The 23,215-nt window shown below is 41.4% G+C and overlaps 1 protein-coding gene across 1 annotated transcript in view; it reads right to left on the minus strand.

Moving 5' to 3' along the window:
• The window catches only part of BTBD7 (BTB domain containing 7), an 83,184-nt gene that overhangs the window by 14,077 nt on the left and 45,892 nt on the right, over positions 1 to 23,215 (minus strand). Inside the window, exons 4-8 of the mRNA XM_066612200.1 lie at positions 10,806 to 11,014; positions 7,236 to 7,311; positions 5,055 to 5,215; positions 4,678 to 4,821; positions 2,780 to 2,969 (exon numbers count right to left, since the gene is read on the minus strand). Of these exons, the coding sequence (XP_066468297.1) occupies positions 2,780 to 2,969; positions 4,678 to 4,821; positions 5,055 to 5,215; positions 7,236 to 7,311; positions 10,806 to 11,014 (780 nt within the window). The remainder of the gene's footprint in view (positions 1 to 2,779; positions 2,970 to 4,677; positions 4,822 to 5,054; positions 5,216 to 7,235; positions 7,312 to 10,805; positions 11,015 to 23,215) is intronic.

The raw sequence follows: 23,215 nt of genomic DNA on the forward strand, positions 1-23,215 counted from the left end.
GAAAAAATTGTTGTCAAATTTTTCTGCAGAGTCGAATGATCCTTGTTTTAGTCAGCCTTCTCCTATGCCTATTATGTTGAATTTAGAAATCCCTACTGATACCTTGACTCCAAATGATATTTTATCTCCCCCAGCAGTCCCCTCTAACCCTAATCCTATGCCCCTTCCACATACATCCCTTTTCCCTACTTGTATTATTAAGAAAAGTTCTTTACCTGACTCTTTTCGTTTAATCGATGCTACCTCTCAATATCCCCCGCCTTTAAATTTTGATTTTATTGGTTCTAGTATGCAAAACAATGTGACTAATAAATTTACATCTGGACCCCCTTTAGACACCCAGAACCATTCCCTTATTTCAATTACAACTCATCCAGAGGTATCTCATACCCCTCAAGCTTCCTCTAACAGTCATACTGCTCTTCCTTCCCCTTGTTGACTAACTGATTGCTTTCCCCCCTTTCGCAAAATGCTATGACTATTTCCTTGATCTCATGGAACATTTCGGGGTGGTCCAGAAAAGCTTCAGATAAAGATTTTATCCATTATCTGAAAACTTTCGATTTAATTTTATTACAGGAGACATGGTCTTTGTCTTCCCCGACCATTTCTGGCTACATTCCCTACCATTTACCTGCTTTTAAAAACAATATTTTGGGACGTCCACGTGTTGGACTTTGTTGTTTTGTAAAGCTATCATTGCCTTTTTCCTTTTCCCATATCCTTTTTTGACTTATGTGCTTCTGCTAATGTAGTTGTATTAAACCTCTAGAGCCATCATGGGGAAAAGAAAATGTTAATAAAAGTGGGAGATGATCTCCCTCAGAACGATGGCCCACTAAGAAGTCAGATAGAAATGGTAAGAGATCAGGGGAAACAAGTGCATAGTCAATAACACTCGGGCCTCTCACTGAAAAATGGGTAAACTCGAGCTTACCCATTTTTCAGTGAGAGGCCCGAGTGTTATTGACTATGCACTTGTTTCCCCTGATCTCTTACCATTTCTATCTGACTTCTTAGTGGGCCATCGTTCTGAGGGAGATCATCTCCCACTTTTATTAACATTTTCTTTTCCCCATGATGTTTCTCACTTTTCCTCACTTTCTTCTAATCCCAGTCGATCTTATAAATGGTCTTCTATTTCACAGCAAGCTTTCTCCCAGTGGACTTGTCACTCGGAGACTGCTGTTCTTATCAACAACCTTCTTTTTCCTTCTTCTCCATCCTCAGCTATAAGAGACTACAATTCTTTAATTGATTCTCTAGTTAATTTTCTTAGCTCCCCCAGTTCCTCTCAGCCACCAAGGGCTTCTTTTAACCACAAGTCTTGGTTTGATGCTGACTGTTGGAAATTAAAAAAACAAATACGCTCCCTTTTTTTTTCATTCGTTCTCATCCAATTCCATCACTTTTAAGAGATTATTTTTATTTACGTAGAACATGCCTTGATTTATGTGATGAGAAAAGACATCGCTATGCCCTGCGTATGTGGGATCAATTACACTCTGCAATTATCTCCCATAATCAAAAGGCCTTTTGGTCTTTAGTTTCCAGATCATCTCGTTTAATCCCAAATTTGCTTCCACCTATTTCTGCAGTCACTTGGGTTGACTTTTTTCAAAAAATTTTTCATCTTTGTCCCCAGTACAACTTCCAGTAATATTCCACAGGATCTTTTGGAGTGGCCTCCAGTTTCCCCTAATGAAATATATGAGTTAATTCTTTCTTTAAAACCTGGTAAAGCTCCTGGGCCTGATAACATTCTGAATGAGACCTTGACTAATAATCCCAAATGGTGGGCAGAACCACTTGCATCTTTTTTTACCTTGGTTAATGCCACTGGTCGTTTTCCTGATGCCTGGGTTGACATCTATTCTTATTCCAGTTTATAAAAAAGGTAACAATAGGATCTTTCGGGGATGTGAGCCCCCCACTGACCAAACAGTGTGCCTTGGCAATTGGTTCTACAGTGTGCCTTGACCATTTTAGTGTCTTGCCAGTGTGCCGTGAGACGAAAAAGGTTGAAAATCACTGGTCTAGTGGGTATACTCAGACCTGTACCAGCTATATAGCTGGCACAAGTCTGAGAAGATCCATAAAGGTAGATCAGACCCAGGAAGGGGGTCAAACCCACCCCCTTCCTAGACCTGATCCACCTTTCTACCCGCCCCATTGCCTCCCTGTTCCACCTTCTTCCAGTCCCATTTCCCTTGCTCCCCACCCCCCCCAACCCCCTGCACCCACACAGTGAGGGTAGCAGGAGTCGCTAGTGTGCAGACCCAACCACTTGCCAATTTTTCCAGAGATATAACGAATGAATAGGTTTGGGCCTTAAGCCTACATCATAGTCAATAAACTCAGTTTTTAGGAATTTGAACCCATAATGGCTAGAACCCACTAGTTTAAAAAGACTTGGGTTTTTGCACTCTAAAAAGTACTGCACACCATCTTTCTTACTCAGCAGTGCAATCATGGTCATGTGGAGTCCACAGTCCCTGGGCTGGAATCCAGAACTTGGTCTGGATCCAAAGATGTGTTTGGGCACACCCAACGGAATATCTGACTTCTTTCCTTTGTGTGACAGATCTGCATGTCACAGCAAACTGCTCAGAGGTTTGCAAAACTTTAAGGAAAGGTTTGAAAGCAATTTGTGATATGGTATGGCAACAGTCACTCAAAAGGAAGAGCTCAAACTCTTCATGGGCACACCCAAACACATCTTGGATCCAAGCTTCTATATTTAACATTACACAAATTATACATCAGTTGACTGACTTACCTGGGATTTCATTGGCTACAACAGAAGGAGGACTGGACTGATTACTGCTCATTTGTTGGTGATTTATCATATGACAACACTGCGGAACTGCGTTGTTTACCATGTACAGAGTATCTGGCACATTGGACATTCTAACCATCCGTAAACGAACTAGGTCAGTTTGTTCCACCATCATTTCATCAAGAACTGACTGAAACAATATAAGTTAAAATATTAACTAAACAGTAACTAAACAGTTATTAACTAAACTAAGTTATTAACTAAACTAACTAAATATTAACTAAACTAAGTTAAATATTAACTAAACAGTTACTAAACATTTATACTGGTATGAAATTACTGCAATAAGCTAGCCTAGTGTTTCTCCAAATGTGGACTGGGACCCACTAGGTGGGTCGCAAGCCAATTTCAGGTGGGTCACCATTCATTTCAATATTGACTATTGACTATTGACTATTGACTATTGATTTTAATATATTAGACTTGATGCTACCATGGCATGTGACTATATTTGGGGAAATGTTACAGACCTGTACTTTTAACAAGCTACTATGTATATTTTTTTTAACAATGATAGTAAATGGGACTTTACTTGCTCCTGGTAAGTGTGGGTAGGATTGCAGCTGAGGATTGTTAAAAAATTTTCCTGCTTGATTATGTCACTTCCAGTCGGTCCTGACATGCTCATTCTAAAAAGTGGGTCCCGGTGCTAAATGTGTGAGAACCACTGAGCTAGCCAAAACTGAGTATGACATCAACCTGCTTTTTCCCCAAAAGAGCACAAGAGTATGGAGGGAACTATAACTCAGTAGTAAAGCATATGCCTTGCATGCAGAATAACCAAGGTTCAATTCTTAAATGGACCATCAGGTTGCTTGTTATTAATTACTCTCTCTCTCTCTCTCTCTCTGCATGTTGTCAACAGCCATGTTATAAAACAAGTTCCCGCTGAAACAATGTAGTGGCATCCTCGATTATATTAAGCCATTCCATGTGATCATTCCATGTGATCACATTCCATGTGACAAAATCATGTGGCAGTTGGTAAACCACATTTTGCAAATTTCAGTAATTATTCAGTAGTGTAACTAAAAGGAAGAAGAATTAAAGAGGATATTTTACATTGCCCAAGGACTTCATCCTTCAGTCCTTTATTACCTGATAGTCACCTTGAAATATGTGATACATTTCATGTACAAAACTGACTGAAAGTGGTAAATTCCTCTTAAGACATCTTAGAGAAATATCTGTGTGGGAGGGTGGGGGGATGCCAGATTATATATACAAGTCCTATTTAGCATACTGTACTCGTAAGTGAATAAGGAACCTCAGCTCACACTCTGCACAAGAAATGTGGTGAGTACAGAGAAACACTTCCAGAGCTACTTTCTGGTCTTCAAGCACTTCCTCACACAAGAGGAGCCACAGCAAATAAGCCCTTTGTTAGAAGATAAACCAGAACTTCTAGGGAGCAAAATTGCTGAAGAATTAGAGAAGAATCAGCAAGTAAACACCATCATCTGTATGATGGCCATGGAAAGGATAGAGCAAAAATCCTGTTCTGCTGGAAACATTAACATAGATATATCAATGAATTATGAAGCCTAAAGGACCACTGTTTAACCAGATGCTTCCACTCTACAGACAATCTGTGGTAAATCAAGATTGAGAAAGAGGAAAATCTTGGAGCATTTAGAGGATAAGAGGTAGGTCAGATCTGGATCTTGATCGATCACATTGAGCTGGAAACATTTAAAATGTTTTTAACTCTCTTCTTCATACTGAAACCTCTCAGAGCAGCTACACACTAAAGACTAAACAAAACATGCATTAAGATAATAAAACATTTACATCAGTTCAGAGGAGATTAACAATCTCCTGTATAGCACTGTAATTACCTTGGCCTCTTCCACATATGGTGAAAATAGCCGTGGCCTCACGTAAATCCCCGCATTCTTTTGTCGCAGCCATGCATTTGACTTTCCACCTTCTGCTGTTGGTAGCATGTCTGAAGGAGGAGTACTAATGAGACCTCTCTTCATCTACAAGAGACAAATAATACCTTTTTAAATACATCAGGTATGCATTAATTGTTTTAGGCATAAAAACCTCTATTTTCAATAGGTTTAGACAGGTTGGTTGTGAAACTGCCTCAAGAGAGAGAAAACTCTGCATAAGATTCACAGTAAAGATTATTAATGAGAGTATTATGAATTAACAATAGGTATATTAATGATATAAACACACCCTAAAGCAAGATTAAGGAGACACTTACAGAATCTGTCAGCACTTCACTGTTCATGGGCAAAATATGTTCAGTACGGACAAATGGCAGAAGAGGAGAAAGAATCTCTTTCAGTTCCTCAATGTCAAGATCTCGCCGCTTCACACCTCGTTTGTTTACACTGTGAGCCGTGCCACTGAGCAAATTGGGCTCTGTGGGAAAAATAAGCAGATAAGTTTCACCTGAAAGTTTTAAATCAAATATATACCCTATTTTGTAAAACTGTCTTACCATTATCTGTGTGTGTGTGTGTTTTTTTTTTTTAGAAAGCAAATAGCCATGTCCAACGGAAAACCATCTATCACAAAACCACAATCTGACTTGTATTATTGAAGTCACAAGGAAAGGCTATGACCTAGACCAGGGCACTCCAACTTTTAACAGCTGGGGGGAACATGATCCTGTTGCCATGCCCCAAGTGTGCAGGTGTGGACGTAATTGGCGGTGACGCGATGACACCACTGCCAATTAGTTTCAGATTCTGAGTTGCTGAGAGGAGAAGGTGGTGAGTGTAGTTGCAGTGGGGCTTTGTGAGGGCTGCCAAAAAGGGCCTTATCGGTTGCATACAGTCCATGGACCTCATATTGGGCCACCCTGCCCTATATTGTCTTCTAGATTCCTAGATTTTTCTTGTTCATCTTTGTTCTAGCATCTTTTGAAAAATCCATTTTTTTTCTAGGAAGAGAAACCTACTGCATGCTTAAGAAAGAAAAAGACTTGGGAACTTCATGCTTTGACCTTAAAAGAAGTCACCACTGACCTGCACTTCTCTGATCATGTCTTTGGCATGAATTTAAACATTAGGGCTGTAATTTTATAAACACACTTTGTGAGGAATATGACCCACTGAATTCAGTGGGGCTTACTTTTGAGTAGACATACATAGGAATCTTGCAGTAAGTGGCCCTGCACATAGTATCATCAACCATGCCAAAGCACCTAGTTCTCCCACTGAAATACTAATTCAAAGGCTGCAATTCATAAGCACATTCAGCAGCTGGTTTGCTGTGCTAGACTAACATTTTGATGTTTCTAGACACAGAATCAAGAGACTTTTAAAACATCCTGAAAATCTTGTAAAAAAGCTTCAGTATTCCATTTCTGCAGTAAACTTTGGATCAAATGTACAAAGGTTTTATCTTGCATATAATGAAAATGATGGGGTCTTCTGACAGTTTAAAGCAGGCATTTTACTGAAATACACTTTATAGCTTTTCAATCCCAACTTTTCCTCGAACATTAAACAATAAACGTGTCACAAGAGAATCTGCAAAGTTGGAAAAAGGCAAAGGCCAGCTAGTGATCCTGCAGGATTACTCATTCACCAGCTTTTAATTATTTACATACTAGACGTGCCACAGATCACTGTGCCACAAGTAGAAAAGCTAGCATAATGCAGTGTTAAAAAAATCCACAAACTGCTAGAAAATTAACTCCTTGATTCTACATAAGGATACTTAACAAGAGTGCCATACATGCTGGAGAACTCTGCTGAACAGGGAGAACTTGGAGCTGTCCAATCCATCCAAGTGAATGGGCAAGTTTTTCAGGCAGGGGAATTTTGCAAGAGTGTGGGAGAGCTTGTGCGTCTGCAAGAACTGGCCAGATTAGGGTGAGTGAGTTTATGTTCAGATTGTCAAAAGGGGGTCAAGAATTAGGCACCAAAGTATAAACTATCAGGAATGTCACAAAAATTAAGGACGTGGTGCCAAAGGTGCAACCCCATTTCTTTCAAAGGGACCACAGCTCAGTAATAAAGCATTTGTTTTGAATACAAGAAGTTCTAGGCATTTGTTTTGAATACAAGAAGTTCTAGGCTTTATCAACAAGAAGTTCTAGGCTCTATCCTCAGCTCTAGGCTCAGTTCTAGGCTCTATCCTCAGCATCTAGGCTTCTATCTACAAGAAGTTCTAGGCTCTATCCTCAGCATCTCTAGCTTAAGGGGGTGTGTGTGAAGAAGATCACTGCCTGAATCTCCGAAGAACTGTAGCAAACAGGTGCAGACACTACTTGGCCATATGGAATAATGATCTCACCTAGTATTAAGCAACTCTATATACACCATACAAGGTCACAGTGAAGTAGCCAAACTTTTAAATTTACAAAGCTAATCAAAAGGTAGTCGTTTTTCACTAAGGATTAGATTAGATCCGCCTGTTAAGAAGTTCTTACCTCGTTCTGCTATTCTCTTCATCAACTGATGTTCACCCCATTTAACAAGGTACTTCAGGACATCTTGCTCACTTGCCTATCAAACAAGCATTTTAAAAAATGCATTAATACACTCAGTTTAGGGAAAGAACATAGTATCACTGAGCATACACAGTTTTCAGACCAAAAGTAAGACCAACCAAGTTTCTCCAATGCAAAGAGTGCTTATAATCTGATTTATTTTATTTTCAAAACATTAAGACTGCCTTCTGTCTTAGGGAACCCCAAGGTGGTTTAAAACACAAAATACAATGAAAATTTAGAATTTCAAGCCACCAGTATGAAGCAGAGCCAGGAAATAGAGCAATAAAACACCATCTTCAACCAGCAAGTCAAAGACCAACATCACGCTTTTCACCCTCCAAAGGCCTGTACAAAAAGAGTGGTCCTCATTAGTCTTCGAAAGGCCAAAAAGATAGAAGAAAACTCCACAGTGTGGGGGCAATCACCAAAATGGTCCAATCCTGCATGCACAACAGCTGAGCTTCTGCTAGCCCTACCATTTCTGCCGAGGAAGATTCCTAGACCATTGTATATATGAAATAAGCACTGGTACACTTCTCACTCTTTCAGCAAATCCACTCAGTGCATCATTCTTTTATACATACTCAAATATATTCAAATGTATAAGTAATAGCACAGGATCACTTCCAACGATCAAATTAAACCAGTATTGTGGTAGCTTTGAGCATGTATGGCTAGAATGGTTTCTTTCTTAAAGTCGTCAATTTCATTTCTCCCACAGAAGACTGTTTCAGTAGACAGAGCACTAAGTCACTGCAGCTTGAAAATCTACTCACATATTGGGTGCAATCTATGGCTATTTACCTCCCAGCGGGATCACAATCCCAAATAACGGCCTATTAGCAGAGTGAATTGTCAAATGTCCTATTAGCAGAATGGAAATGCCACAGAACTCTGACAACCTCATCTAGTTCTTGCATCTTTTGTTTTTAGGTACAATATTTAAGAGGGATGGTTCTACAGTGAGAAAGGTGATGTACATTTTTGCTACAGAATTATGCTCTTTTCAGGACTCTAAAAAACTAACATAAGGCCAGAACTGAGTATGAATCAGCAGACCAAGGGAAAGACCACACAGATCTTGAATACACTGTTGACCAACGAGGTGATTTACACAACTTGTCTATGGAAGTACAAGCATGCAATGCCATCATAACCATGAGAATTGGTGATGGCTAATCCATGATTGCGTGGTTTACATATTATGTTGCTGAAGTAAGCACACACCCAAGGAAGACTAGGATTTGCTTTCATAGGCAAAAAAAATTTTATAAGCTGCCCTGTTTCTTCTTTACACTATGTCACTATAGCATAGTACTTTGGATTCTATAGCTGAGCATGTTCACATTCAGAGGGGCTGCAAATAAACATCTGTGAATATGGCTCAAACCTGTATGAAAAAGGTGGATTAAACTAATGGATTACGTTTAGTTTAACACAGTACCACAAATGCAGTTGCATTTAACCACCATTAGACATCTGCAATTTCATCCCACATTCGTGAAGAAAGACAAAGTAGATGACCCCCTTTCCTTCTGTTGTCCATTCTGGGGATGGGAAGGGGTTTGCTTGCTGATCCAAGTAGGCAGGAGGCAACACCCCTGTCCTTCCCTGGAGCCCTCTGACATGGCTTCAAGTACTTCCCAGTCTGACATAAGGAGAGAGGATGTTCCCTCCCACAAGTCCTTTGGAAGGATGCAGTCACTTATTCACCTCATAGTAAGCTCTGGGGGCATCAATAAAGCAACAAAGTCCTTGGGATCAGCCTCTCAATAAGGTGAAAAACATTCAGAAGTGGTGGGAATTTCTTTTGCTTCCAAATGCCCAGCTAGCCCAGTAAGAGGCTGCAAGGCTGCACCTTCTTTCCTCCAAATATTCTGCATGTACTAGAGGATAAAAGATGGGGAAGAAATGAGTCCAGGAATCACAGCTGGCTTCTATAGCCAGACCAGTTTTAGCCACAGGCCCAAAAACACAGTGGCCTGGTTCACACATTAGCGCTAAATCATGGGAAGACACAAGCTTGTGAGCAACAGGAGAGTGTAAACATATGCTTTCACTTTAAGAATAAACTGTAGTTCATCATTACATACAAACCTGGGGAGCTGCAGTCTGTTAAGAGAGGCCAGCTTAACAAACCAGGTTGAAACCATGATTTAACACTAGTTCAACCATGGTACTGAGATGGTATATAACAGGGCTGTCCAAACTTTTTGTCAGGAGGGCCACATAATCTCTCTGACACTGTGCCGGGGGCCAGGAAAGAAAATAATTAATTTACATTTCAAATCTGAATAAATTAACATAAATGAATATATTAGAGATGGAACTTATATGAATGAATGACGGTCTTGCAATAGCTCAAGGCCAATAAAAGGCCTTGCACAAAGCAAGACCAGCCTTTCCTTTACTGGTGCTGCTGCATCACAGACATGAAACAACAAACAGAAGAGGGAGCCCTCATCCCACAGCTCATGCAAGAGGTCAAACAGTTGGCCGTCACGTTGAGAGCAATTGCATCAGGCCAGCGCGGGCTCCAGCAAGTCTCCAGAGGGCCAGAGGCTCATTGGAAACTGGGGTCTCCCTGAGGGCCGGATTGGGAGTCCTCGAGGGCTGCAAGTGGCCCCAGGGCCGGAGTTTGGGCACCCCTGGTATATAACAAGGAATTGTCGTTTGTTTTAAAGTGAAAACATAATTTTCACTCTCCTTTGGCACAAGAGAGGAGCAGAGGTTCACAGCTCCCTTAGGCTTGTTCACACAGTGATAAACCATGCTTCTTAAACAAATACAATTACAACTGTCTTTTTAATTAAGAAAGCAAAATCTTCTGGCATTCTGATTAAAAGAGCAGACCACTTCTAGTTCTGTCCTTACTGATCCACAGCAAAAAAGTCATAAAAAGATGACTTTAAACATGCACACTGGTTTCTTTGAGATTACTAACATACAAAGGAGTATCTTCCATTGATTAATTTTCAGAACTGAGAAGAGGATAAAGGGGAGACACCAATTGGTTAAAAAAAGATGTTTAGTACATCTTCTACAAGTAAAGTGTGTTTAAGTGATGAGCTTGATTTCCTTTTTTCCTCCTCAAGACATATGTTTTAGGCATGAAAACTACTATATAATTTTCGTAAACCTTTGAATAGGCAAGGCAAAAATTAAACCTAGAAGAGTTTCACTTAAAATAATTTGCAACAGCTTCTAGACTATTATTAGGCTTTCAAGAAATACTTTATACTGCCAGTTTGGGCTCAGTTATGTGCCAAGAAACCAGAATACTTTACTTAATCACAACCTCTGCTTGAGTCTTGTGTGTACATATGCCAGAATAAAAAGAGAAAAGAGCACATTCTACACACACTAATTCAAGCTGTTTTCTTTCTTTTTTCCTTTTGCTGTTAAGATTTAAGAGCAGTGCATTTCTGTTCTACTCTACAGGTAAGCGATTAACAAAACCTGGACATAATAGACTACGATTTGACAAAGAAGATATGAAAGTAGTACCTGTAAATAGTCAGACTGGATAGCAGTTTGCAAGTGGTCTTTGCAGAGTTCATAGAAGACATCTGAAGTCATGACCTGGGTAAACTCCTCACAGAGGAAATGTAGTGCTTGGCGGTGCACCCACTTTGAGCCATATGGCTGAGAACTCCATTTGAGAATGGCAATTAAGGTGTCTAGTGAGATGCTCTCCGCGATGATATCCTCACAACCTACAAAAAACAGAAGACCACACACAGTTCAATGAAACCCCACTCTTCAGGAATGAAAACTAACATGCAGTTCATCTGGAGTAGAAGACTAGAATTGCTCTTCTGAGAAAAAATTACAAACTAATATTTCAGACATGCTTGGGAAAGGGTATACAACTTAACTATTTCAATTTAATTTCTAGCCAGATAAATGATCCGGTAGTGTCAATTCCTATTAGAAGCAGCTCCCAAGTATCTTGCCCAAAAATCTTTCCTAATACAGTACTACCATCAGAAATTCTTTCACTGAGGATATCTAAGGATGAACATGGACCATATACATTCAGAACATGAAGCCATGTCTCCTCCATGTGCCATTAAAAAACAGACTCAATTACTTCAAACAGCCTGTAGTTCACTTTAGAGAACTGGTGTAACATAACGGTTACAGAGGTTTGAATCAGGATGTCTCCCATTCAAATCTTACCTCTGACATGAATTCTCAGAAGGTGGCAAGCCACTCCCTCTCAGCTCCTGACTTGTGGGGGCGGGGTACTACCTACTCACCTTATAGCAGTGGTTCCCAAACTGTGAGCCGTGGTTCCCCAGGGACCTGCAGAAACCAGTCACAGGAGCCATAGAATCCTTGTGAAAAATCCACAGCCCTATACAATGTATAGGATTGTAGTCTTAATGGGGAGCAGCAGCCAATGGCCAAGTAGGTCAAGGGAGCTGTCAAAGATTGGGAACCACTGCCTTATAGGATTATTGTTGTAAGAATATAATCAAGAATATATAGGATATTCTTTACATACTCAGAAAACACTATATAAAAATATTATTAACTACTACACTGAGCTAATCTAAAACTCCCCCAACATTAAGCTTGTCTTCAGGAAGAACTTGTGCTTTGTACTGCACCAGTGGCAGTGTGTGTGGAGCTAACTTAATATTTTTCTACACAAGCTGAATGCTTCGCTAGGCCTAGTGTTACTAAAGCTACAATCCTATACACACTTAGACTCATTGGGGCTTACGTCTGAGTGGACATGCATAAGATTATACCGCAGTAGTACTAGTAAAATTAATGAAATGGCTGAGCAATGAGGTTTATGTTTAGTCACCAGAGCTACAATTTTATAGTATTGTGAAAGCATTTTAAAAGCTATTTTCTATTCCTGCTCCAGTGGCAGCACCTTAGAATTATGTCAAATGCAATTATTCATTTTCAGTTCTGTATTATTTTAAGCACTTACAAAAGCTTTCAAACATCTTAGTTCTCATACATACACAGGGCAGCAATATTATGTCACTGTTCAGAATTTGCTTCTGGATGACCAGTTTACTGCACATCAGTAAGTGAACTGTACCATTTGCTTCAATGATACTGTCTGGAGAGTTCAGTAGCATGCTATAAATGTGATTGTCCAGAAAAGAGAAAGAAATTCTATGAGAAATAAGGCAATAATATTTATTTATTGAGAATTTCTTGTACTGCTTCTCAACAAACAACAAAAGTTCTTAAAACAGTTTACACAGCAAGAAAATTTATCAGTATTTATTGGTGAAAAGTCTGGGCTGTCATAATTAATCAGGCAGAATGAAAAGGTTACTACGATATTCAGCAAAATTCTTAGATACACCCACAGATCAAGACAATGCAAATTGTTAAATGTGTTAGTTCAGGCTTTGAAAGAAGTTTACTTAAGCTTCCTGCATCTAAAATTGCAGAAGTCTCTTTGTATCTATGTTAGTCACAGACAGACAGACAGACAGACAGACAGACTAAAAGGAAGGAGAAAAGACTTCAAAAATTTACTGCCTAGTTGACTGAAGCTGAACTCAGCATAAACTACAAGGTTAATCTGCCTTACAGAGGCCTGAGGCCTAACCTCAATACAGATTGAGTATTGGGTACAATACTCAATGTACAGGTGCAGCCTATTTATCCACGGATTTTTTATCTGTGGATTTGTCTCAACAGGAATGGGCTGGGGGTACTGAAAGTCACACACACCTTTGCCTCCTTTGCCCTGTGCTGGTATCTCGCTCCATTTCCAGGCAGCCCAAAACACTGCAAAAAGGCTTCACCTCGCCCAGGCAGGGAAATAGCCCTGGAGCCCTGAGAGAGGTTCCCCTTGCAAGGAACAGTAACATTCCTGGAGCCCCTGAGCCAGCAAAGAGGTTGAACAGGGGAAGGGGGGGCGAAAATCTCTGTAGCCAGAACACGTGCAGCAAGGTGGAGCTCACTCTCTCACTCTTGCTCGCTCTTTCTCTCACTCACACACACACAGGGGCAGGTGTGGTAGCAACAGAGGGGATTGCTTTGAAAAACCCAGGAAGTGTTTGCCGAATTCCCCCCATGGTGCAGGCAATCACTGACACAAGTAACCCCCCCACTGAGATGGTGCAGGCAATCACCGACGCAAGCAACTGCACACTGAGATGGTGCAGGCTATCAATGACACAAGCAAGCCTTCCCAGTTAGCAAAGCATGCCATTTAGCCTACAATCCTCTCCACACTTTCCTGGGAGTAAGCCCCATTGACTGGAATGGGGCTTACTTCTGAGTAGAAACGCATAGGGCTGGACTCTTAAAAGCTCAGCGGGACAGCCGGCAACAGGGAGGGCTGAGTACGGCGCGGAGGGGAGGGGATTGATAAGAGCTGCCTTAGTTTCTTTCCATCTGGAAGCGTCAGGCTGCAGAGTATTTGCATAACTCTATGGAATTTAGCACAACACGTTTTTTGTTAATCACACTGAGTCACAGAACGGAACTAACACGGATAAATAGGCTGCACCTGTATTATACAATGCAACAGACTGCTTTTTAATCTACTATATCAGTGGTTCTCAGACATTTAGCACCGGGACCCACTTTTTAGAATGAGAATTTGTCAGGACCCACTGGAAGTGATGTCATGACTGGAAGTGACATCATCAAGCAGGAAACTATCCTAGGCTGCAAGCCTACCCAACATACCCAGGAGCAAGTTCCATTTACTATCATTGTTAAAAGCTTATAAATAGTAGCTTGTTAGAAGTACAGATCTGTAACATTTCCCCAAATGCAGTCACATACTATGGTTGCATCAAATCTAATACATTTAAAATAAAATATTGAAATAAATGGGGACCCACCTGAAATTGGCTCACGACCCACCTAGCGGGTCCCGACCCACAGTTTGAGAAACAATGTACTATATACTACTGCAGTGTTCTTCCTCCACTAGTGTATGACTATAGGCATCATTGACGACAGGGACATGTACAGATGCTTATGACATGCAAGTCTTCCAAACCAAATTTAAGTTCTTTCCATTCTTGTCACAAAGATTACATTCTAGTCAAGTTAAGCCACTGCACAATACAGAAATAGGACAGCAGGCAACAGCAGAGTTTAAAAGAATGAAGGATCATGTGGGAGCTTGTCAAACCACAGAAATGCTGATGTCACTGTTTGATCGTTTCAGCATTAAGCTGGCAGACAAGTGATGCTTTGACCTGCTCTCAGACTCCCCCATCCCAATTATGTTCTTTTTCCAACTTCTAGGCACAAACTACCACACTGAGCCCACCTGATGATGAATGATTACAAACTATACAGCATCACAAAAATTAGTAGGTGGATCATTTTAAAAGCATGTTTCAGACAGAATGGGAGGGGCAAAATAAGGTGACTATGCAAAGCCTCACTAACAAGCTATCCATCACTGGATTGAAACCTGAAGCTTTCTGCCTGCTGGATTCACTGATCAGAATTACGTACATTTGATTTTGCTTGTTTCTTCTGAAGATTTTCAAGGAGAGAGTCTATCCTGAGGCAACCCTCTCTACATCCCACAAATCAGTGTTGGTCCCTTCAAAAAGGAACACACACTCATGTTTTCTAAAAATTTAGATACCAGGTTCACCTGCCTTAGTATATGGGAACCAACTACAGTCATACACTCCTCCTTGAAGTCTATGTAGACTGCTCAGCTACTGAACCAATCATTGTTATACTATACCTTTCTGCTGCAAAGGAATGAGGAGAAGAACACCACTGACAACACAATACATGAGCAGCAGGCCCAGGGCAGAGATTTGTTCTAGTATGTTTGAAGAATGGATTAACATTTTTAAACAAAGAACATGATTTTTCATCCCAAAGACATGATGCTGCATCTAATCTTGCATGATGATTCTCTGCACTTCTTTCCAATGCAGTTAAATATAAGATAATCAGAAAGTCATTTGCAGGCAAATTAGACAACTCTCAAAATCTCCTAGAATCCAGAAGGTACATGATTAATTTTTGTTCATAAGGAACAAGCAGCAGTTAAAATAATGCACAAGCAATTTTTAACTTCTCTACATATAACTATTTCAGTGCAACTGCTATTCATATGAATTTCTTATCTGCTATACACCATACCACGTATAAGGTTGCTTTGGGTGCCAGGCACCACAGCCATAGAGTAATACAGAAAAAGTGTAACTCTTACTCAGTCCTCAATGGCCAAATAAAGGCAACCAGAAAGAAAAAAAAAACTGATAGACTTGACACTATTGTCTGGCAAGTCTTCACTCTGAACACAAATTATACAAAAAGTCTCACCAGATAGATGAAAACACCAAACAGCATCCAGAGAACCTTGATTTAAAAACAAAACTATTTAAATTTCCTTAAAATTGTAGGAATTTTTTATTTATTTAAAGTTTCTAAATCGTATGGTTGTAAAAGAGAGGTATTTGTCAAGAACATTCAGTTAGATGAAATATGAGACACTAAGAAATACGTTAAGATCTTAAAGTGGGCAAGAGCTTCAGTTCTCTGTCTAACAACTTCTGTCTTCCTATAACCACAAGAAGTTATGCCAAATGAGCAGAGGGGGACAGCTTAGGCTGCAATCCTAACCACACTTACCTGAGAGTAAGCCCCATTGAACAAAATAGGACTTACTTCTGAGTAGATCTGGTTAGGATTGTGCCCTTAGTTAATTTTTATCACCACAGAATTTTAAGTATTATGAGATTTTCAATATGTAGTCCTGACTACATTTGTAACTGACATTTTTCCAATAAGGGCCCTAAACCATCATGATCCTAGTTATCAACTTCAATGCGCTTCAATGTTGGTAAGTGTAAAGTCATGCACATTGGGGCAAAAAATCAAAACTTTAGATATAGGCTGATGGGTTCTGAGCTGTCTGTGACAGATCAGGAGAGAGATCTTGGGGTGGTGGTGGACAGGTCGATGAAAGTGTCGACCCAATGTGCGGCAGCAGTGAAGAAGGCCAATTCTATGCTTGGGATCATTAGGAAGGGTATTGAGAACAAAACGGTTAGTATTATAATGCCGTTGTACAAATCTATGGTAAGGCCACACCTGGAGTATTGTGTCCAGTTCTGGTCGCCGCATCTCAAAAAAGACATAGTGGAAATGGAAAAGGTGCAAAAGCGAGCAACTAAGATGATTACGGGGCTGGGGCACCTTCCTTATGAGGAAAGGCTACGGCGTTTGGGCCTCTTCAGCCTAGAAAAGAGACGCTTGAGGGGGGACATGATTGAGACATACAAAATTATGCAGGGGATGGACAGAGTGGATAGGGAGATGCTCTTTACACTCTCACATAATACCAGAACCAGGGGACATCCACTAAAATTGAGTGTTGGGCGGGTTAGGACAGACAAAAGAAAATATTTCTTTACTCAGCGTGTGGTCGGTCTGTGGAACTCCTTGCCACAGGATGTGGTGCTGGCGTCTAGCCTAGACGCCTTTAAAAGGGGATTGGACGAGTTTCTGGAGGAAAAATCCATTATGGGGTACAAGCCATGATGTGTATGCGCAACCTCCTGATTTTAGGAATGGGTTAATTCAGAATGCCAGATGTAGGGGAGAGCACCAGGATGAGGTCTCTTGTTATCTGGTGTGCTCCCTGGGGCATTTGGTGGGCCGCTGTGAGATACAGGAAGCTGGACTAGATGGGCCTATGGCCTGATCCAGTGGGGCTGTTCTTATGTCTTATGTTAACTCACTGAACTTTGCTGCCAACAATGACTGCAAAATCAACATCCCTTTGAAGTCAAAAGCAAAACTTCAGGGGCTAGGTTTGCTCGTGTGGATTAACACAACCACTTGTGTTATTCTATATGCATCCTGGAATCAAACGGTTGGCACCTAGTTGGGCTAATCTAATTAAGGCTGTATAACTCCTCCTGCTCTCCTATCATAAGACTCTTAATGAACTGCAGATCTCTGGCATCACATACCATGCCAGCTCTTCTTCTGTTTAACAAATCAACCTGATGAAGAATGCTTGAAAATACATTCACTATTCAAAGGTACCATTTTGGTTGGTTCAAATGAATGTATGAGACTGTGGCTTCTGGATTTGTCTCCAAATGGACCAACACAAACTACCTATCATATATATAGTATGCGCAGGCAAAATGTTATCCCTTTTAAGAATAGCTCTAGAGTCTATAGAATAGCTTTCCTGCAATGTTGGAGAAAGATTTTCAGGTTGTTTCAATCATTTAGGAACTGTTCCAGTGTAACAGTTTTCCCACATGAAAATTATTTGAATGAATCTGATAGAGGAAGACACAGAACACGTTGGCCAGGATATAAAGAGCTGCTCAGGCTCACCCAAGGGGCTTGTGCTAGCTGAATGGAACTTTTGACTTTTCTGCTTTGAACAGCTGCCAAGTCATGTCATAGCCTTCTTTTGAAACATCCATCTGAAAAGCAGTCTGCTAGGTAGCATGGGGGTCATTCTTCAAGAAAAACAAATCTAACACCCCCTCGGGTTCACAGAACTAGTTTCACAGTTCTTTGGAGCCTGGCCATTATACTGCAATTGGAAACCCATGTGGCTTTTTCCAGGAAAGATCTACAAAAGGTAATAGAAAAATTGCCAGACGGAGCCCAATCCCAGCTCCACTTGATTTAGGCTGAGATCAGCACAGCCATACATTGTAGAAATGGGAGCCAAGTATCCAGTGTAGATGGGGCCTGTCCTAAAGGAAGCTATGTGGATTTTCTATTCAAGTGCATCTTCCCCATGGATTGTTCTTTGAAAATGTCAAAGCTCTCCTCTGGAGAAAAGTTATGGCAAAGTCAGAATTCCCAACATTGCAATAAGCATCACACACTTCACAGAAGCTAAATTGCTGCCTAGGATACCATTGTGGGTCAGAAGACGAGCATGCTGCCAAGTCAAAAGTGAAACAGAAGGTGAAGCGTCAATATGGGAACAATGGTAGGAGTGGTCAGAGGGAGACAGCAGCAGCATTAGCAAAAGGGACATAGTCTGCCAATGATCATTAGTATTTGTTTGAAGCCCTGCATTCCTAGAACACAAACAAGTAACTGCAGGGGGAAAAAATTAGGTCATTGCTTTCAAATGGCTTCCCTGCTGGAGTTCCATTTCTTTGAAATGTCAATAACATGACGTTGTAAACAGGCTAAATCCTCCATTCTCATTGTGCAGCATATTTACCGACACACCTTAAGAGATATCCAAACAATTAAAGCCAAGAATAGGTTTGGGACCAAGTTAAGGGATAAATGAAAGAACAATTGCTTTGTTCAATATTCAGTTTCCACTGATCAAAAGTATTATAACAATTGCTCTGAAAACACCACTAGGTATCTGGATATTATACACTTTTGCTCTGGGATATCTAGTGCTCGGATGCTTCCACCACAGTGAAACTGAGCAGGTTTTTGACCATACATACCACTGAATGAATTGTTAACATTCTTAACACGTCTAAAGATTTACCAATACAGCAGGAACATGAGATTAATGTCTGCTTTCTGCATACCAAATTCACTGAAGAGCACTTTGTGTAAGCAACACTGAAATAAGCACTAATTGCACATGCTTTTAAAACGTTTGGAATGTTAACAGGAAACTTGTTTGTTATCAAAATATCTTGCACATGCTTCCCCCCACCCCCCAAAAAGTGTCCACTGGCCATGTTAAAAGTATTCCCCTCTATATGCTATCCATTATGGGGCATAAATAATCAAGTGGAAAGTGTGGAAGAAAGAGTTTTTGTGTGGTGGGAGATATGAATGCCTATGAACATTTACAGGGTCAGACCACCAATCCAACTAGCTTCTTGTTTTTCAAGAAGTAGTACGATGCCCAGATGCCCAAATTCTCCCATTAGTTTCTCTATGTCAGTTAAACGGCTTCTGTTCATTGGACACGGTCACTGGATTGAGCCCACAAAACAAAGCTTACATACTAAAGATATTCAAAGCACAATCCTATGCATGCCAACACAGAAGTAAGCCTTATTCAGTTCTATGGGCCTTACTCATGAGTTAAGATTGCAATATCAGACTAGTTTTCAGAGGTGCCTAGGATTAGCTGCTTCAGAATCCTCAAACACTAAACTTTCCTTGAGATGCAAGGGGTAAAGGTTCAACTGGAAGCACATTAGTGACTGGGTTTCTGTATCCTTGCCTGTGTTGTGTTGCCCTTGGTTTATTTAATTGACTGTAAGCTATTTTGGTGGGGAAGGGGGGAATAAAAAAATAAAGTACCCCAGTGAGAAGAGTAATATCAGATCATTTCATCACCAACTCACAAAGGATCATTTCACTGAAAATCTCAATTTGTAGTTTTCCAGTTCATAGAACAGAAGCCATAACCTTGCCGCTTCAAGGACATACTGCTCGCACAATAGTGCAGCACAAAAGTGCTGGAGAGGAGGTAGCAGTTGTGGTGCATGTCGGCACCAACGATGTGGGCAAGTGTAGCCGGGAGGTCCTGCAGGCCAAATTTAGGCTATTAGGTAGGAAGCTGAAAGCCAGAACCTCAAAGGTAGCGTTCTCGGAAGTGCTACCTGTTCCATACGCAGGGCCAGTTAGGCAGGCAGAGATCAGGGGTCTCAATGCGTGGATGAGACAGTGGTGTAGGGAGGAGGGGTTTAGATTCGTTAGGCACTGGGGAACGTTTTGGGACAAGCGGAGCCTGTACAAGAGGGACGGGCTTCACTTGAACCAGAATGGAACCAGACTGCTGGCGCATAACATTAAAAAGGTAGCAGAGCAGCTTTTAAACTGATTCCTGGGGGAAGGCCAACAGGAGCAGTGGGGCATCCGGTTCAGAACTCTTCATCCCTATGGGACAAGGTTGGCATCTGGCCTGGATGCCTTTAAAAGGGGATTGGACAAGTTTCTGGAGGAAAAATCCATTATGGGTTACAAGCCATGATGTGTATGTGCAACCTCCTAATTTTAGAAATGGGCTATGTCAGAATGCCAGATGCAAGGGAGGGCACCAGGATGCAGGTCTCTTGTTATCTGGTGTGCTCCCTGGGGCATGTGGTGGGCCGCTGTGAGATACAGGAATCTGGACTAGATGGACTATAGCCTGATCCAGTGGGGCTGTTCTTAAGTTCTTATGTTCTTAATACAGACCACTCAAGTGTCTAGTTTTTTTTGGTTTTAAGTACAGTAATGACACACTGTCATTAGCATATATCAGAAAAGACTAACTACCTTATCACCAAAATCTACACCCTACACCAGGGGTCTCCAAACCCAGGCCCAGGGGCCAGATGCGACCCGCAAAGTGCCTCTATCTGACCCGTGGTCAGTCTCTGCTTCCCTGAGAGCCTCTGACCAAGTTGACCAAACACAACCAGAGTTGTGCTTGTGGGGTGGGGGAATGGGAGTCCATTTAAGTGTGTGCTTTATTTCTTGGGCTGTGTCTGTGCTTGGAGAAGTCCTGGACATTTGAACCCATTCATTCATTCATTTCAGTCATTCATCTAAGTTCCATCTCTAATGTATTTGTTTAAATTTTATATTTGATTCTTTTTTTCCAGCCCTCAACACCGTGCCAGATATTTGATGCGGCCCTTCGGCCAAAAAGTTTAGAGACCCCTGCCCTACACAATAATCAGGATTCAATATTATTCCACACAAGTGATTTTTGGGTTTCTGTTCACTATGATATGTTTTACTTCAAATGCCTGAACTGAAATTGCTTTTAACAAAACAGTAACTGAGTGCATTAAAAAAAAAATTCAGAGCATTTGTAAGGGTGAGATGGGAATGAAGTAATAATTTTTGAGACAAGGTACTAAAGTGAAATGCTACTTCAAGTTAAACTACTCTTAATACTGCAAATTCCCTGATGCTGCTTGAACATGCTTCTCCTGAGGCACACTGAGTTCTTTTGACTTGCTTAAGTCAAGTTGTTTTGGAGATGATGAATGGTGAGCTTCTTCCATAGTGTAGCTTCTGCATAAGATATTACTCATATTAAAACCTGTGATCCTCAGCCTCTTTCTATGAAGGGAATTAAAGCTAAAATTGCCAACATAAAAGTGCAAGTTAAAATGTTCGTTGTCAACCCAGATAACAGAATTCGGGACAATTTTTATTTATTTATATAAACAATATTTTATATATTTTAGTAAGAACACAAGGAGAGCCCCACTGGATCAGACCAAAGGCCCATCCAGTCCAGCGTCCTGTATCTCACAGTGGCCCACCAGTATCTCACAGTGGCCCACCTGTGGCCCACAGTGGCCCACAGTGGCCCACCTGTATCTCACAGTGGCCCACCAAATGCTCCAGGGAGCACACAAGACAACATACATACATACATATGTATATAGCACTATATATATATATATATATATATATATATATATATATATATATATATATATATATATATATATATATATATATATATATATATAAGCCCACTCTGAGGAGTTGACACCAGTCATTGAGGAAAAGAGGAGAGCTCAAGCAGCATACAAGGTCTGTCCCAGTGAGCGCAACCTGCAGGTCCTCCGAACTGCTCGCAGCAAAGTCCAACAGACTGCCAGGAGATGTGCTAACGACTACTGGCTCCAGCTCTGTTCCGAGATACAGATAGCAGCTGACACGGGCAACATCAAGGGGATGTATGATGGTATCAAGCAGGCCCTAGGTCCAACACAGAAGAAAATTGCCCCTCTGAAGTCTGCCACAGGCGAGGTCATCCAGGATCGGGCGCAGCAGATGGAACGCTGGGTGCAGCACTACTCTGAGCTATATTCCAGAGAAAATGTAGTCACCGAAGAAGCACTGAACAACATTGAGTGCCTGCCTGTGCTGGAAGAGCTTGACAGTGAACCAACCCTAGAAGAACTTCACGTGGCCCTGGACTCCCTTGCCTTTGGCAAGGCACCTGGAAAAGACAGCATCCCTGCTGAAGTCCTAAAATGCTGCAAAGAGATCATCGTCACTGAGCTGCATGAAATCCTCTGTCTCTGCTGGAGAGAAGGTGGAGTACCTCAAGACATGAGGGATGCAAACATCATCACGCTGTACAAGAACAAAGGTGACAGGGGTGACTGCAACAACTACCGCGGCATCTCTCTCCTTAGCGTTGTAGGAAAGCTGTTTGCCCGAGTTGTACTAAAGAGGCTCCAGGTACTTGCAGAGAGCGTCTATCCAGAATCGCAGTGTGGATTCCGAGCCAACAGGTCCACCACTGATATGGTATTCTCCCTTAGACAACTGCAGGAGAAATGCAGGGAACAACGACAGCCACTCTTTATAGCCTTCATAGATCTCACAAAGGCTTTCGACCTGGTCAGCAGAGACGGCCTCTTCAAGATTCTCCCCAAGATTGGATGTCCACCCAGGCTCCTCAGCATCATCAGATCCTTCCACAAGGACATGAAGGGCACTGTTGTCTTCGATGGCTCCACATCAGACCCTTTTGACATCCGAAGCGGAGTGAAGCAGGGCTGTGTTCTTGCACCAACCTTGTTTGGGATTTTCTTCGCTGTCCTGCTGAAGCAGGCCTTTGGAACTGCAACAGAAGGCATCTATCTCCGGACCAGATCAGACGGAAAGCTCTTCAACCTCTCCAGACTGAGAGCAAAATCCAAAGTCCAGCTGAAATGTCTGCGTGACTTCCTCTTTGCCGACGATGCAGCTGTCACTACCCACTCTGCCAAAGATCTCCAGCAGCTCATGGATCGTTTTAGCAAGGCCTGCCAAGATTTTGGACTGACAATCAGCCTGAAGAAAACACAGGTCATGGTTCAGGATGTGGACTCACCTCCCTGCATTACAATCTCTGAGCATGAACTGGAGGTTGTCCATGACTTTGTGTACCTTGGCTCAACGATCTCCGACACTCATTCTCTCGATGCCGAGCTAAACAGGCGCATCGGTAAAGCAGCTACCACGTTTTCCAGACTCAC

The sequence above is a fragment of the Tiliqua scincoides genome, chromosome 1, assembly GCF_035046505.1.
Source record: "Tiliqua scincoides isolate rTilSci1 chromosome 1, rTilSci1.hap2, whole genome shotgun sequence".
Classification (NCBI taxonomy): Eukaryota; Metazoa; Chordata; class Lepidosauria; order Squamata; family Scincidae; genus Tiliqua; species Tiliqua scincoides.